This window comes from Struthio camelus, chromosome 5 (assembly GCF_040807025.1).
Source record: "Struthio camelus isolate bStrCam1 chromosome 5, bStrCam1.hap1, whole genome shotgun sequence".
NCBI classification, from domain to species: Eukaryota; Metazoa; Chordata; class Aves; order Struthioniformes; family Struthionidae; genus Struthio; species Struthio camelus.
In genome coordinates, this window is record NC_090946.1 from 41,408,479 (window position 1) to 41,426,362 (window position 17,884).

The 17,884-nt window shown below is 45.3% G+C and overlaps 1 protein-coding gene across 1 annotated transcript in view; it reads right to left on the minus strand.

Annotated features, from left to right (window-relative positions):
- The window catches only part of LTK (leukocyte receptor tyrosine kinase), a 108,927-nt gene that overhangs the window by 6,186 nt on the left and 84,857 nt on the right, over positions 1-17,884 (minus strand). Inside the window, exons 22-28 of the mRNA XM_068945930.1 lie at positions 16,892-16,956; positions 14,853-14,982; positions 12,317-12,414; positions 7,853-7,945; positions 2,907-3,008; positions 1,252-1,386; positions 331-421 (exon numbers count right to left, since the gene is read on the minus strand). Of these exons, the coding sequence (XP_068802031.1) occupies positions 331-421; positions 1,252-1,386; positions 2,907-3,008; positions 7,853-7,945; positions 12,317-12,414; positions 14,853-14,982; positions 16,892-16,956 (714 nt within the window). The remainder of the gene's footprint in view (positions 1-330; positions 422-1,251; positions 1,387-2,906; positions 3,009-7,852; positions 7,946-12,316; positions 12,415-14,852; positions 14,983-16,891; positions 16,957-17,884) is intronic.

Genomic DNA, 17,884 nt, shown 5'->3' on the forward strand with positions numbered 1-17,884 from the left:
AGAATATGGGCCTTGAAAGAGATGAGAGATTCTTAAAATCTCTCCATCACAAAATGAAGCACGTTTTGTTACTGAACAAGCTGAGAACTGGAAGCAGCTGCTTGCACAGGAACAGTATAAACTCATTTTGGCTGGGCTGAAGATGGGAGAGTTATGATGGGCACACGGAAACAAATGAAAGTTCAGCCAAGACCACCACTGCAATCGGGAACGCAATTAGATCAGTCTGTCAGGAATCTTAAATCTTCTTGTTTTGGGCACTAATGCTGGTACCTTTGAATAGCTGGGATTCCATGGATTATCATCCACCTGGATCCCAAAGACCAATACCTGTGTGCAGTATTTGATTCTTTCTAGGATGGTGGAGAAGTTCGGCCGATACTCTGGGCTGTGCTGCCAGCACTGTGTCATGATCCGGTACCTTGAAACAAAAATAAATAAATAAATAAATAAATAAATAAATAAAGTGTCGGTTAAAGATAATTATGAAAAATTGTTTCAGTATTATGGGTTTAGAAGATCTGCACTCAGCAACAGGCCCCAAAGAGGAGAGCAAAAGTGGACATGTCATTGCTGCATCTTCAGATCCCGATTCATGAGGGGACCACTATTTAAAGCAAATCCTATGGTGCTTAAAAGCTGTGTACAAATGGCAGTGGCTCAGAAGAGGTTCAATAACACCTGGGGAACAGTCTGGGTAATCACCATTCCCTGACTGCACTGATGACACAGTCTCCCAACTGGAGCTGGGATGCACATGCACAAACTCTAATTTATCTGGGAATTCCTATCAGTAGGGAAACACTGGTGACTGCTGGCACAAAAGGGCTTTAGAACATCCGTAACTGGGTTATCTATTATTAATTTTATGTATTATCTACTACTAATTTTATGTATTTTTATTTATGCTGACAGTTGCCAGGTTACTAGCTCTAGAAACCGAAGTCTCCAGTTTACACACAAAGCAAGTAGGAAGTTAGTATAACGTTTCTTTGTTCTCCCTAGTTACATTCAGGAAAGATCATCATTGAGGGTAAGCTAGTTAAGTCTCCCACTCTTGCTTCTCTGGCCAGAAACAACCAAAAAGGGTAGGAATTTGTGATATTTACATCTTAAGCTTGTGTTAAAGCTTCAGGAAACTGTAAGTTATTTGGGTAATTTCTGCTGGCTGAACGGGGGTGTCTAGTTACCTTTGCCTAACCCTTATGATATTCACTATCCCTTAGCTTGTGGGGGTGATGAAATACTTACACGGGCCCTGGACAGTTCTTCGGTGGATCCATTCTTCCTCCACTGGTGACAAATTCCAGCACTTCCTGGTTGGTTTTGCAAGGGTAGGGCATGTAGCCTAGAGAGAAAATCTCCCAAAGCAGCACACCGAAGGACCTGTGTCAGAAACCAGCCAACAACGTCAATTTGGTATCATCTGTGCTCCACAAACGTTGCACGAAGCTGTTCAGGTAATACTGCAGCAACTGCCCTAGCTAGCTAGCTAGCGAAGCTATAGGCCAGCCCCGGGAATGGGTAATTTGCATGATTACAAGTCAACTGACAAAAAAAAAAAAAAAGATCAATCAAAACCCTTGCTCAAGCTTCAAAAGTAGCTTTGTAGAGATTTCAAAATACTTGAATAACTCTGAAGTTGTTCTCTCTGCTGCATTTGTTATTTCTAGAACAGGAAATGCCAGACCACCTTTGAAATGTATTTCCTTGCTATGTATGGTCTGATTGAGAAGAAGAACCATTGGATCTCACCTGGAGATTCCTACCTTCCTTCGAAAGACTCAAGATGTTTGAATGAGTGTTTGAAAACAGGATGCTCAAGAATAAAAACAAGTCAGAGACTTCCAGCGAAAATGAAAGGCAGTACATGAATTTTTTTGTTGTGATATGGTTGCTCGTCATTTTTATATGTCATCCGCAGGTCTGTTAAGCAGTACCACCGAAAATAACTGACAACCTTGACCCGGGGAAGTCAAGGGGAGTTCTGCCAAGATTTCTGTAGGGTCAGAATTTTAAGAGTCACTATTTGATGGAAAGGTTGAAGAAATTTCCAGCACACGCACATTACTTATAATAGTCCATTACAGGAATAGCAGCACTTTCCTTCAAAATCTTCAGGACTGGCTACTCCCAGGTGTGCTCTGATATGCTATCCCTTGTCTTCTGGCATCATGAGCAACTTTAGGAAACTGGGTCAGTGTGGCATGTAGGGGAATGTCTCAGTACAGTACACTGAAGAAGCTACTGTATAGGAAGCAAGGTGTTCTTGAGCAACCGGAAAGCTTCCGTTCCCCAGCACGTCTGCATGAACGCACTACTGTTGAGGGGGTGCTTATTTTAAAGAAAGAATAGGTTACATGAGGAGCGGGTATATAAATACTGTTTCCTCAGCAACCAGCAAGGACTTCTGCTTAAATATGCTGTAATTTTGTATACACCAGAAAAAAATGATACAAAGGAGTAATCTTGGGCAGTATAGAGAGAGCCATTTATAGGATATCTAAGCAGGGCTTGTCACCAATAGAAACTGAGTGGCAGATACTGAGAGTTGAGGGAAGTCTCTGATGGTGATTTTATGTATTTGTAAGGATTTTAAGCTGAGACTTGTTGGGAATCTAAACTGCCCTCTCCTTACACTTGCAATTACCCTTAGATGATACTCTGCATTTATGTATGGCTATTTTTCTGCCCTCCATTTATATTAGATTTTTTTTAATTCTCACTCAGAATTCTTTAGCTATGCTTCTAACCGAATGCAGAGAAGCAATTTCCAATTTTTTTTAAGGACCTGGGGAAGTTCTGACATCTTTAAAGGTTCCTGCTGAGCTGACTTTTTTTCAAGAGTAGCAGATTCCTTGACCCTTATCCCTGAATAGTGGAGGTGATTAAAAGACATTTGTTACCAGGTGTCAGTCTTGGAGGTGAATATCCCCTCTAGAAAAGCTTCTGGTGGCATCCACTTGACAGGAAGCATGGCTCTTCCTCCTTTGCGATAGTAACTTGCTCTGGGAAAGATAAAATGCATAGAGAATGTCACATCACAGAATCACACAATCACAGAATCACAGAATCGTTTAGGTTGGATGGGACCTCTGGAGATCATCTAGTCCAACCTCCCTGCTCAAGCAGGATCCTCTAGAGCATACTTCCCAGGATCGCATCCAGGCGGGTTTGGAATATCTCCAGCAAAGGAGACTCCACAACCTCTCTGGGCAACCTGTTCCAATGCTCAGTCACCCTCACAGTGAAGAAGTTTTTCCTCAGGTTTAGGTGGAACTTCCTGTGGTTCAGTTTCCGCCCATTGCCTCTTGTCCTGTTGCTGGGCACCACGGAGAAGAGACTGGCCTCATCCTCTTGATACGCCCCCTTCAGATACTTGTACACGTTGATGAGATCGCCTCTCAGTCTTCTCTTCTCCAGGCTGAACAGGCCCAGCTCTTGCAGTCTTTCTTCATAGGAGAGATGCTCCAGGCCCCTAATCATCTTTGTAGCCCTCCGCCGGACTCAATCCAGGAGCTCCATGTCTCTCTTGTCCTGGGGAGCCCAGCACTGGACACAGTACTCCAGGTGAGGCCTCACCAGGGCTGAGGAGAGGGGCAGGATCACCTCCCTCGTCCTGCTGGCAACACTCTGCCTAATGCACCCCAGGAGACCATTGGCCTTCTTGGCCACAAGGGCACACTGCTGCCTCATGCTTCACTTGTTGTCTACCAGCACTCCCAGGTCCTTCTCGGCAGAGCTACTTTCCAGCAGGTCAACCCCCAGCCTGTACTGCTGCATGGGATTATTTCTGCCTAGGTGCAGGACCTTGCACTTGCCTTTGTTGAACTTCAGGAGGTTCCTCTCTGCCCAGCTCTCCAGCCTGTCCAGGTCCCTCGGAATGGCAGCACAGTCTTCTGGTGTGTTAGTCTCTCCCCCCTGGTTTAGTATCATCAGCAAACTTGCTGAGGGTGCACTCTGTCCCTTCCTCCAGGTCATTGATGAATACATTGAACAAGACTGGACCCAGGACTGACCCCTGCGGGACACCACTAGCCACAGGCCTCCAACTCGACTCTGTGCCACTGACCACAACCCTCTGAGCTCGGCCATCCAGCCAGTTCTCAAGCCACCTCACCGTCCACTCGTCTAGCCCACACTTCCTGAGCTTACCTAGGAGCATGTGATGGGAGACAGTGTCCAAAGCCTTGCCGAAGTCCAGGGAGACAACATCCACTGCTCTCCCCTCATCTACCCAGCCAGTTGTCCCATCATAGAAGGCTATCAGATTGGTCAAGCATGATTTCCCTTTGGTGAAGCCATGCTGACTCCTCCTGATCACCTTCTTGTCCTCCACATGCTTAGTGGTGACCTCCAGGAGGAGCTGTTCCATCACCTTTCCAGGGATGGAGGGGAGGCTGACAGGCCTGGAGTTTCCTGGCTCCTCCTTCTTGCCCTTTTTGAAGACTGGCGTGACATTGGCTTTCTTCCAGTCCTCAGGCACCTCTCCTGATCTCCAGGACCTTTCAAAGAGGATGGCGAGTGGCCTAGCGATAACATCCGCCAGCTCCCTCAGCACTCGTGGGTGCATCCCATCGGGGCCCATGGATTTATGGATGTCAAGTTTGGACAAAAGATCTCTAACCTGATCCTCCTCGACCGAGGCAGAGTCTTCCTTTCTCCAGACTTCCTCTCTTGTCTCCGAGGTCTGGAATTCCTGAGGACTGGCCTTAGCAGTGAAGGCTGAAGCAAAGGCAGCATTCAGTAACTCTGCCTTCTCTGTATCCTTTGTTACCAGGGCACCCGCCCCATTCAGCAGCGGGCCCACGTTTTCCCTAGTCTTCCTTTTGCTATTGATGTATTTGAAGAAGCCCTTCTTGTTGTCCTTGACGTCCATTGCCAGATTTAATTCCAACTGGGCCTTAGCCTTCCTTGTCGCAGCCCTGCACGCTCTGACAACGTCCCTGTATTCCTCCCAAGTGGCCTGTCCCCTTTTCCACATTCTGTACACTTCCTTCTTCTGCTGGAGTTTTGCCAGGAGTTCCTTGCTCATCCATGCAGGTCTCCTGCCCGCTTTGCTGGACTTCTTCCTCAGAGGGATGCTCTGATCTTGAGCCTGGAGGAGGTGATGCTTGAATATCAACCAGCTTTCTTGGACCCCTCTTCCTTCTAGGGCCCTACCCCATGAGATTCCTCTAAGTAGGTCCCTGAAGAGGCCAAAGTTAGCGCTCCTGAAGTCCAGCGTTGCAATCCTACCCATTGCCCTGCTCCCTCCTCGTAGGATCCTGAACTCCACCATCTCACGGTCACTGCAGCCAAGGCTGCCCCCAACCTTCACATCTCCAACTAGACCTTCTTTGTTCGTTAGTACAAGGTCTAGCATTGCACCTCTCCTCGTTGGTGTCTCCACCACCTGAGTCAAGAAATTATCATCAGTCCTCTGCAGGAACCTCTTTGACTGTTTGTGCCTAGCTGTGCTGTCTTGCCAAAAGATGTCAGGGTGGTTGAAGTCTGCCATGAGAACCAGGGCCTGTGAGCGTGAGGCTACTTCCAGCTGTCTGTAGAAGGCCTCCTCGACTGCCTCTTCCTGATCGGGTGGCCTGCAGTAAACCCCCCACCACCACCGTGTCACCCACGTTAGCCTGCCCTTTAAGCCTTACCCATAGGCTCGCAACTTGCTCTTCATCCACCCCACCCCACCCCACCCCAGGCAGAGCGCCATACATTCTAGTTGCTCCCTCACATAAAGAGCAACTCCACCACCTCGCCTTCCTGGCCTGTCTTTCCTAAAAAGCACATAGCCATCCATGACAGCATCCCAGTCATGTGAACTATCCCACCATGTCTCTGTAACCGCAATGAGATCATGGCCCTGCGACCGCACGCAGATCTCTAACTCTTCCTGTTTATTCCCCACGCTGCGTGCATTGGTATACAGGCATTTCAGAGAGCCAGTCAAGCATGCAAGCTTCCCAGGAGAGGTGCAAGAGCATCTTCATAGCCATGTTCCATGCTGTCTCCCCTGGCTGTATGCACCCGCTGGAGGCATCCTGACTTGAGCGGTGTTTTACTGACTCCCCTGCCACTATACCACTCCCCTTCCCCCATCTTGCCTAGTTTAAAGCCCTCCGTACCAGGCTGGCCAATCTGTTGGCAAAGACGCGCGTGACCTGCTTGGTAAGGTGGATCCCATCGCTCCCCATCAGCTGTCGATCTTCAAACAGGGTCCCATGGTCATAGAAACCAAAGCCCTGTTGCCAACACCAGTGGCGCAGCCAGCTGTTAACTTGGAAAACTCGTCTACACCTCCTCCCATCCTTTCCCCTCACAGGCAAGATTGAGGAGAAAACGACCTGGGCTCCCAGACCCTTCACCACCATTCCCAGAGCTCTGAAGTCCCGTCTGATGGTTTCCAGTTTGCCTTTCGCGTCGTTAGTGCCCACATGGAAGATCAGCAGAGGGTAGTAGTCTGATGCATGGACAAGCCTTGGCAGTCTTTCCACGACATCTCTTATTCGAGCCCCTGGCAGGCAGCAAACCTCTCTGGACAAGAGGTCAGGTCGGCAGATAGGTGCCTCTGTCCCCTGCAGCAGGGAGTCACCCACAACAATCACTCGCCGCTTCTTCCGGGGGCTCCTGCACGGCACGGGGTCTGCCAGGCCAGTTGCCTCACTTGGAGCCATGCCCAGCTCCTCCTCAGCTTGGAGGGCGCTAAACTTGTTCTTCACAGGCAACTCTTGAGGAGGAGCAAGAGCCTTTCTCCTTCTACGAGAGGTCACCAGCTTCCGCCCTCTTCAACAGTGTTATGATGCACCTTTACACACGGTGCTGAGCCCTCTGACACCTCCGCTGCAGTGGGGGCAGGGGACTCCTGGAGCTGAACAGTCTCCGAGAACGCCCTGTCAATCTCCTGCTCATCCTCTCGGAGGCTACGCAGCCTACTAACCTCCTCCCGTAACTCCTTTATCTGGTGACGCAACTGGTCAACCACAGCACACTTCATGCAGGAGAGCTGACTGTCAGCCCAGGCCTCCCAGAGAGGCCCCAGGCACTCCCTGCAGCCTGACACCTGCAGAGCTGCGTCTGCTGTCCGAGGGTCTGTGTGGGTTGAAGCCTCAGACACAGCCGATGCAGCACCTCCAGCTGCCACTGGGGAACGTGCTCTGTGGCGTGTCATGACCATGCCCCGGGGAAGGACACACCACTGTGCAAAATGGAGAGGTGCCTTCTTTGCCTTCTGCCGCCCTTCTGCGCAAACTGCTGCGTCTGTTCGCTGCCTCTGTTGGCTGCGCTGCTGGCATACCCTGAAAGGGCTCAGATGTATAAAAACTCATACCACTGCATCAAATGGAAAGTGAATGCAGCAGTGGGGGCCAAAAGGGAAACAGGCATCAAAACAACAAGTGCATCTGAGCAATATTTTATACCCTGTTCGCAACTGGGATGGAGACTTAAGGGCGTTCAAAGTCACAAATCAGACTTTGCTGATGCTTGGCACAGGGCATTGATGCAGCACGTCTTCTTGACATGCTGAACTTAGAATTAGGAGGGTTTTTTTTAACTTAAGATTATTGGTGGTCATCTAGTCAATAAATTTATCTATGCTTGGTTTAGTGTCCGCACGTGTTTGCAGTGTTCTCTAGGGCCCAATCTGGAAAAAAACACAGTTGAACTGTATTGGCTAGTAGGCACAAATGTTTTAATTCACACTCTATTAACTCCAGTTAATTAACTGGTAATCAAATTCAGACACATAATGGACAGTTTCACTGATTCGTGCTCAGCTTCTGAGCTCATATTGTTCAGACTGATATATGACTTAGTTATGATTACTGAGTTATTCACAGGACAGAAATACCCTTTCACTTACCTATAAATATCCCTGGCCATCCCAAAGTCACCAATTTTGGCTATTCGTCCTGCCCCAATGCAGGTCAAAAGGCAGTTCCTTGCAGCTATGTCCCTTTAAAAAAAAAAAAAAAAGTAATTCTAAACTCTTAAGTAGCTAAAAAAATAGAGAAAGAATATTACACCCAGTGCTACGAGTCTTAATTATCTTTACACAAATGAAGAACAGATATTAAAAACAAAAACCAATGCTAGCTACATTATCATTTTATTAACCAAAATTAATAAAGTACGTTTATGTCGCACTTTTTACGCAGTGATCTCCAAGCATTCTCCACTACCATCTCCTTCACAAAGGCAGAAAACAGGATCGATGTCAGACCTGGGACAGATCCAACCCCTCTTGCTTCAACCACATTATGACACACATTTCTTTTTTGCTCTGTTTTTTTAAGGGGTGTTTTTAATGGTAGCTCAGCATTATCTCTGTCAATGACAAATGCGATGCTATTTGGCAGTCTTACTATACTTCTTGAAAAGTCAATGTAGGGCCAAATTCAGCAAATTGTTGCTGTGTTCCTTCTGGCTATCTCCCGTGGAACCAAACAAAGCTACATATGGGAGGAACTATTTGCTGGACGCAGGTTTAGCTTGTGACAAATGGCAGCGATGACTGCATGACCAAGACTGAAGGGTTTGCATTTATTTTAAATATGTTCTGAAGAGGAACTCATTAAAAAAATCATAGCACTGCGGGAGCCCTGGTGACTGCCAAGAGAAATGAACTCCTTAAACAACTCATACATTTCTTTCCACTGCCAGCCTTGAAAATTCCCTCAGGATTTGTAAGTCAAGCTGAGCTTTCTCTTCCTTCATTATCTGTGACTCCTAGGTGACAAGACCTGCCCTTAGTGACACCTCTGCCACCCCACTGCCCTGCCTTGCCCTCTCAGATACCTGCTACCTCTACTGGCAGCCATTCTCCCTGGCTTCCACACACACTCACTCTAATATGGATTTCACTAACAGATACTAATACAGGGCCTGAACAAAAATCAGTAAATCAGTATGGAAGGAATTGCTGGCTAACACAAAATGAGCCCATTGCGAGGTTGCTTATACTAGAGATCTAACAGTGGAAGAGCTGCGCCAGAGAGTTTTTCACAGAGACATGCTATTGTTAAAGTCAAGCATCTTCCATTTCTCTCCTGAAATGGAGTCTGGTCTCGAGCAATAACATTTGGCCTGTCCATTCCTTCGCATAATTGTTAGCAGCTTTGTGTGATGACTGTTAGGCTCAGTGCCAAGAAAAGAAAAATCAGGGAGCTTCTAATTGACAGGAGAAATGAAAACTGGTCTGATAAAACACAAGTGGAGGAATTTTCTGTTAATTTCTATTGAGCTTCTTGTAGCACAAACAAAAATTGTCCCTCATCATAAATTCAGCAGATTGGGGTGGTGGTGAGGGAATGATGGAGGATATTACTATCACATTCTAGATTTTTTGAAAATAATGCTGTAGTGATTAAGTCTGATGTTTCCAATTAAAGTATCGATCCTCTCATGTACTTATTAGGAGATCCAAGAGATAAAATTTGCTGCACACTCTTACTGCTCTTCTTTACTACAGAAGCCTCTAATCACCTGCTCAAAGGAATTTATTTATTGTCCCATATAAAGCAGAATTAACACTGAACATTTCATTTTCTGATATTTTAACAGCTCTGTTGATAATTCTGCCTCTTTGCATTTCCTTCTGTGAAGACGTATACTTGTCAATGGGACAATAATTTTGTTCTTCCTTCTCTGGTCACCTCCAATCATTCTTCAGTGGGTTAATTCCTGGATGAAGATAGAGTCTGCAGCGATCCTCTTTAGAGCAACGGTGACATCTGCCTAGAGTTGAGGCCGTATGTCCTTCAGACACTTGCTCTGGTCTTGCAACTCTCAGGAGGGACGAATGGCCCCCTCTGCCCAGCAGCCTTTACTTGGAAACCTGTCAGCAGGATAGCTCCCAAAGAAATACGTCAAACTAATGCGCTCTGAAGAGGCTTTCACTATAAGGGATAGATCTCCTGATCTGGTGCTGCGTGTGCTGCTGCTGCTGAATATGAGGTCCCTGACAAATACTGACTGCCTAGAATGAACTGTGTGCTAGAGCCACTGGAGATACATAACCTGCGGTACCAGAAAGCTGTCAAGAGCGAGAGCCTGCCTGGGAGGTAGAACAGCTTGGGAGAGAGAGGTAGCTCTGGCACTCCTTAGACACAGATGCTCTGATGCTCTCCTTGCATGCTAACAGGTGGCAAAATTTTCTGCCTACAGTCAACACGCAAGCCTCTTGCAATTCTCCGAGGGTGAGGAGACTCTACCACAACTTTTCTACTCTTGGGATAGGAAGCCTATCCCAGTGAAACAGCAGTTAAACTTAACTGCTAATTCAAGCCCTAATTCTGGCCTTGGTATAGCGAAGGCACTTCTGTGTGACCTCACCGACCATACAAATATTGCCCTTGCAGAGTTCCTACCAGCAAATGATCATGTTCCTGTAACCAGCTCCATAATCCACTGTTCGGGTGGGAGGGGAAAGAGATGAAGTTCTCTAAGCCACCCTAAGCCAAAATATACATAATTTTGGAGTTTAGCAGAGCTAAGAACAAAAATGGGATCGTATTGAAAGCATGGAGACCTTTCATGAAAAACTTAACCAATTTTGACAAGATCTGCTATCCCAATAGATGCTGTGGCTATGTGTGCAGGGGGAAGTTAGGAAAGCCACTCCTGAGGCCATGCTCAAAGCAAAGATGTGATTTGCCTTAAGCTGTCAGGGAGATAGGGGATGCCCTGCTCTCAAAAGCATCTTGTCTCTCAGTCTCTTACACTTAGGATTTATAAAACAGCAGCAGATCATCTCTGGCTTTTCCAATGTACCTTTGTCACACTCCACGGATTTTAGCAAAGGAGAAGGATTTACAGCTATGCCATCATAGGAACAGCTAGCAAAAGAAATCGACTCAGCTCTAGTCCACAAACTTCCCGGAGCTCCTGTTTTCTGCTGGACAGACCGCCATGCAGGGCTTTCCCACACACACAGCACACGCTGCCCTCTGCATCCAGCCAGCTCCACTGGTTCACATGAGAGGAAGGGAGGAAGAGAGGCCTCTTGCTGTGACCTGTTTACCTCTGTACCCAGATGCACAATCTTTTTTCACTGCACTTTTCTTCATTTAGTTACTACTAACCACCACCTATTGAAGGTTCTGAATCTTTATCTGCTGTACTTTACTATCTTCTTATATCGATTTGAGTCTGCGCGGAAGAACTGGGGCAACAAGGAGAGAATGAGACTTAACTGAGGCCACATCTCAAGCCTGTGGCAGATGTAGCAAAAGATTGCTCATCCTTCGGTTGCTGCCTCTGATGTTATAATCACAAAGTCATAACACAACCCATATCTCAATCTCATGTTTTTTTTCTCCAGCTGCTGCTTGCCACTTGTTTCCCTCAGTTCCTCCAATCTCTACCCACTCTTGCCTAGCTCTGCCTCTTTGCTCTGTGCGATGTCATGTGCATATATATACATGTGCTTGAGCGTGTGGGTGCATCTGCTGTCTCCTTGCATAACTCCAGGCTGTATGTAGGTTTAGTCAGAGCCTATGTGTCCCTCTTGGATGCAGGCCTCTCCTCTCCTTTACAGCCAAGAGCTGAGCTCAGCATGGACTTTCATACTCAGGAAGGAATTCAATGGCATGCTATGTGTGGGAACATTATGAGCTGAAAGAACTCCTAATCAGAAGCAAAGGACTCCTACATCCAGCTGAGAATTTTAAAAGGCTACCTATAATAACCTCTGCCTCTTCTATATTATTTTATTCATGTTTTAAGCCTGCCATATCAACATTTTCTTACTCTACAAATGAGGTAAAAGGTGTGAACAGATAAATACAGGCTGCTGAAGATCACACAGCAGGTCAGCTGCTGAGTTGAGAAGAAAATCTTAGAGTTCAGGCCATGCATACGCTATGTTTTCTCTCCTAATGTCCCTGTTCTCCCTTTCTCTAGTCAGTGGCTCAAACGTTTTGGGCTCTCCGGTGCTGATGGGACAGTAAGTCAAGACAGGGAGATCAGAAAAGAAAGAGAAATCATACTGCTTTGTCTTACAAACTAACACAGAGTGATACTACCATCTAGTGGCCTACAAGGATAATCTCAAGCGCATTTCCCTTGTAGGCACCCAAAAGTTAACACGTGAAAACGTTCACTACAAACAGGAAGATTCCTTTCTCCCCAAGATGCAAGGAGCAGCACACAACTCTACCAGCAGCCAGCGAGATCAGTCTGGGCACCTAAGCACAACCTATATTGGTGGAGGAAATCTCTGGCTTCTGCCTGAAGATTAGCTCTGGGCAATCCACTGCAAATAGAAACTGCGTAAGGTTAGCACACCTTCAGGGGACATAGGTCTGAAGGGTCTGTTTCTCCTCACCTGTGGATGAAATGATTCTCTTCCAGATATTTACAACCGCAGGCAATATCCCTAGCTATGTTCAGCAGGTCCTGCATTGTTAGTGTGGATGGCTGATTCTGGAAAAGGACACAGAAAATGGTAAGGGAAGAATAGTGGAGAAGGAGAAGAGAATAGTCTAGGCAGAGAATAATTAGAGAGGGGCAAAAGAAGGGAAGGGGAGAAACATACATACATGGTGGGGGAAAGGTTAGTCAGTAAGGAGCAAAGAGGAACACAGGCAGATCAAGGTAAAGAATTAGAAAAAGAATGAGCTTTTACTGAAGCCAAAAGCTTTCAGAAGTTTCGGATTCTCCTGAGCACAGCGCATGAGTGTGAGCTGGTGAGAGATTTATGGCCTAGCCTGAATACCCTGGTACAAGGGAGTGGGAGAGAACTGCTCCCCAGTGGTGTTGGACTTCGTGAAATAAAAAAAAAAAAAAAACAAGCAGGTTTAAAGGGTGAGGAAAAAAAAGAGAACTTTTAAAAGACTGAATTAAGCAAATTGCAACAAAAGTCAGACAATTTCTTAAAACACATACCCGTGATCTCTGAGAGAGGGAACAGGGGAAAGATGCGCAAGTACACATCTCTTTACCAGCACTCAGCATTCATCAACTTATCACTGCTGTGGAAGGGCAGAGAATACCCTCAGGAGCAGTAGGCACAAAAAGGATTCTTTATGGCCTCTGAGGTGGTACCAGCCCTTCACACTCTACACTTTCCTAACAAGAAGAAATAAAGAAGTCTTTCTCCACGATCCCTGCTTATTTTCATGGAGTCATTTATATCCCTGTAGGGAAAGTTCCTCGGTGCTTCTCCAGGAACTTCTGCATTGCTCTGGGAAAGGATGGGGAAAAATTACTACATTGCTCATCAAAAGCCCAAGAGCAATTCATTTGATTTCTCTTGTCAAACCTGCTTTTGTTTCTGGGTGCCTCTGTCTGTAATTTCTCATGGTCAAACCACGTAACTTGCACTACAGCTACTGAGCCCCGTTTTTATTGGCTAGGCAAGTTATTGTACAAAGCTCTTGGACATCTGCCAGTGAGAAATATTATAGTTATAAAGTAGGCATTTCTAGAGAGGAAATGAAGAGTAAGGAGGAGGAACAGAACCCCAGACAGCAGACCTTATCTCTGCTCCGGGATCCCGCTGCCAGAAGGCTGCAGGGATTCATTTTCTCTGTAGTTGTTAGGCAACTTCTGTTTTCAAAAAAGGTGTACAGGGACATTTCTCTGGGCACTAAGTGAAATTCAACTGTTTTATTCACTATCCGCTAACATACTTAGTAGCGGGTTTGTTTTCACATGATGTTTAAAAAATAACTGTTCTTCACATTACCGCTATATAGTACGTACAAATAAGAATATTATTTTTTGTTGCCCATCTTGATCCCACAGACTTTATCTGCCCACAGAAAGTGCACTACGTTCATTATAAATGCTAGAATTAAAGATATAAAAATTCCTCCATATAGGTGCTGTTATATCACTGTTAAGTGGTATATTTACTTCTGTAAGAGGAAGGAATTAAGCTAGACTTTTTAACAGCAGTTAGCACCAGCATAAAAGTATACACACATGAAACTATATTGTCATAAGTATGGGGGAGCGTGTATGTGTGTATGGAGAGGTTGTGCAACGGCGTCATGTGATGTAGTACCCGAGGTACCAGTCAGTCCCCTCCTACACTCTTCTTTGTTCCTTCTGTGCCTGCCTCTAGCCAAGATAGGCATATCAATATAAAAAAAATTAATGTAGAACCAGGCCGAACACTTCTTTTTTTTGAAGTTTCTGCTCAAGCAGATATATGTGCTTATTTAACAGAGGTGTCCAGCATACACACTGTTAAGATGCAAGAGCACATACCTAGAATAATAAGAACATTGAAAATCATTCATTCCAATTATTCACTGTACCTGGTCATCGTCATTGCATTATTAGAAATCAGATCTGTTTTGTAAAAACCCTCATGACAAATTTTTTTTAATAAAAGCTTTTTTTAAACACAACATTTGACTTGATAATTTCATTTACATTGATTTAAATCCCTGCCACAGTGCTATATGCAGGCCCAACTCTTCAGCTAGTATAAATTTATGTGTCTGCCTGTGATGTTGATGTACACCTAAGGATCTGGTGCAGCAAATTCCCATTACTGCTTATCAGTGTTTAACTCCTCACATACCACCACAGTGCACAGAAAGTGACGCAGACATTGCGAGAAAAATACCCCTACGCTTGTGTTCCAGTTACAGAGAACTCTGGAATGAATGGACAGGATTTTTCTCTTTCCTCCTTAGTCACTAATAGACCAGAGCTCTTGCTCTGTTTTCTTTTTCTCTTCCTCACATCTGCTCAAGCCAGGCAAAGAGACAGATGTGTCCAGAAGTTTGTAGGAGCTGAGACACAGAGACAGCCCTGCTTGGCTTCAGTGCCTTTATCTCATTCATTAAAAAAAAAAAAAAATAGCAGTAATAAAAACAGTCAAAAGCCTAGCAGGGAAGTTATCTCACCACCCTGGGTCGATTCTGCCGAAGGAAACTCTTCATATCTCCTCCAGCCATGAGCTCAAGCAGAATGAAGCGAGGCAGCGTCTGCAGGCTCACACCGATGCACTGCACAATGTTTTGGTGGTTGAACTTACTGAAAGCCAAGATCATAGCAGCATGAGAAACAGAAACAAGATTAGTAACCGGCCAGCATCTATGACGCTCACTGTTCTGCCTTGAGCTTTGACAACCTGGAGTGAAAGGAACCTCGAACGCAGTGCAAACTACCAAACAAATTCCAACTTCAGCCGTATCAAAGTGCCTCTCCAATTACGAGGGTCCCAAGAACAGGCTTCTGCCTGGCTTTGTCCATGAAAAACTTCCTTAGAAGGTGTGAAAAGCTGAAAGTAAAGCAGAGCTTTCTGTCTGTGAAGAGAGGATTTAGTGGACACACTGAATGGGGGAGGAAGAGGTGAAAGGGAAAAGGAAACCACACAATTCAAATATCCAAAAATTACTGGCATTTGTGAAACAAAATCCTGTCCTGTATTTTATTTCAGCCTTGGTTACTTTAAATACACACTGCTGTCTAGTTTGGTGGACTAAGTTCAGTATCTAGTTTGCCAAAGAGAGGCCCAGCTAAGTACCTCCTATGGCAGCTGTTTGTGTGATAGCCTTTTGTCTCTTATAAAAGAAAGCTAAGACTGTCAGCAAGCTCAGCAAAACCCCCAACACTAGAAAGTAAGAATCTTCCTTGGATAGTGATCATCTAGGTAATATGGGAACTGAGAATGAAAAGGAATTTGGGAGAGAGGGAGGGTCATGTTCTAACTAAATCAAAGCATTCTGTAATTGTTTGATTGAAATGCTCCTTAAAAATCATGAATCAGTGTTACCTCCTCTTCACTTCATTCAAATTTTTGCAGACTTTGGGAAGTGCCTTACGTTATGAGATTCGTTCTTGAATCATGCTTTAACAGAAGAAAAACAGCATCTGCATACGGTCCAAGCCAGACAATGAGAAGTACAAGTAGTTACAGGAATGGCTCAATCCATTATCCAGGCAAATAAATTTTATATAGCTCATTGGTCACTGTCAGAGGATCTTGCACATGAGACCTTATAAAGTTCCCATCAAGTTTGCAAAGACATCAAAAACCAGAAGACATCTAAGAGAAGTGGCCTCACTGGGAGAAGGGCTGTGCTCTATCTGTGCTGGCTACTGGCATATAGGGAAGCCATATTCCCCATCTCACCCCTACAGAGGTTTCAGAGGGCCTCACTCAGCTATTTTTGTTTGAGGGAGGGCCAAAACCCAAGGACCTTCACTGCAGAAAGCACCCTCTGACAACAAACTGATCCATAGACAGGGAAAACCAAAAGGCTGCATGTATCCTTGGCAGCTACATGAAAGCCACAATGGAAAAAGCTTTTCACACCTGCTTCAGCTGTAAAACCTGTTCTTCTAAAAACCCTCGTCTTTATTTGCAAGAGATGATAGAGTTTAAGCCCTAGCATCCAAGCCTATAAGCTTAACTCCCTGACACACAGTAAGCTTAACTCCCTGACACGCAGCCCGTGTTGCACCACCTTGGTGCTCGTCTTCATCTTGGCAGAGGCTGGTCATCTGAGTTGCTGCACAGGTGGCACTAATCTTCAACTTTCCTGTTGCATGGTCTGCTTTCCATTTCACCACTGAAAATTTATTTGACAAGGGATTCAGGACATGATTTATACTTAGAAAAACAGCAACAGGATTATTTGAAAAGGAAAACAGTTCAAACACAGAACACACTTGTACAAGAACGTTGTACCTTTTTACTTCTCTGAATGTGACCGGCAAAATCAGCCAGAAGAAATTTTTGTTGAGATGCCCATAAAAAAGAAACAAAGGTACTCTGTCTGAGATGAACAAGCGGCTGAAACCAGCAACCATGCACTACTAAACTGCCATCTGGTGAAAAATAATAAGGCTAGATTTCTTTACCAAATCCAAGCAAAATTATTATTACATTGCTCCTCTTCGTCCCGCCTACTACAGGTTTAAGAACCGTAAACTGTACCTGATTATCAATGCTTCCATCAGGAAATCCATCTCATCCTGCTCAGAACAGACTTCTGGTAATGTCTGTTGAGAAGAAAGAACGTGAGGACCACCCCAGCAAAGAACTGAGAACATTTAGGGAAGCACTAATGAAAGAAGAAGAAGAAGAAGAAGAAGAAGAAAAAGAAAAGAACAAGCAAGGAACATGAATGTCAATGACTTCAGGAATCTATGAGGAGGGCCTCATCTTTTCAGTGCCCAGTTTATTGGTCTGTCCATGACCCATTTGGCAGTTAAAGGAACAGGCAACTGGTGACCTACTTAGGGAGCTTTGTGCGTGCATTTAACTACATCCAGTGTGCTGGAGCAAAATAGCTTCTACAGATCTGATAAGCACTTTATAGCCACAGGTGCAAATCTATTCTCCTTTTCAGTGTTTCTACAGTGCAGCACATGTTCCTGTGTGACGTGAGACACACAACAACATGATGGATATAATTGTGTCTTTGCCTTTATAGCTTTCTCTTGAACAAGATTTGGGCAGCACCTTCCCCTGGTGTACGTGAACTGAGAGCGCAGGTTGCAGTAGAAGCAGTGCCTGTGGCTGTACCCACTGTTCTAACATTGCGGGATGATTTGGCCACAGCTGTGGGTAGTGCTTGCTGCCAAAGTGCACACAGAGAGGTGGGATGTTGCTGCTGAGCGTGGGGCGGGCTGGCATGGAAATACAGTTCCTGCCATTTGCAGCATGGGCTACAGAGGATGGGATTGCGCTTCGTTGTCTGAAGTAAGTCATTGCTTCACAGAGTACCTTGCAGATGATCTACTACATCGGTGGAATACCTACAAACAGTATGTTGCAAATATACTTTTTAAATTTATTCATAGTCTGCATCTGCTTCTTCTGCAAGGCCTGATCAGGGCCAATTGACTACATCACGATGCAAAATAAGCACAGTCAGACCCTGGGCCCCGTGGATACTGTATCAGTTTCCAGCAGGGGAGAAGAAAC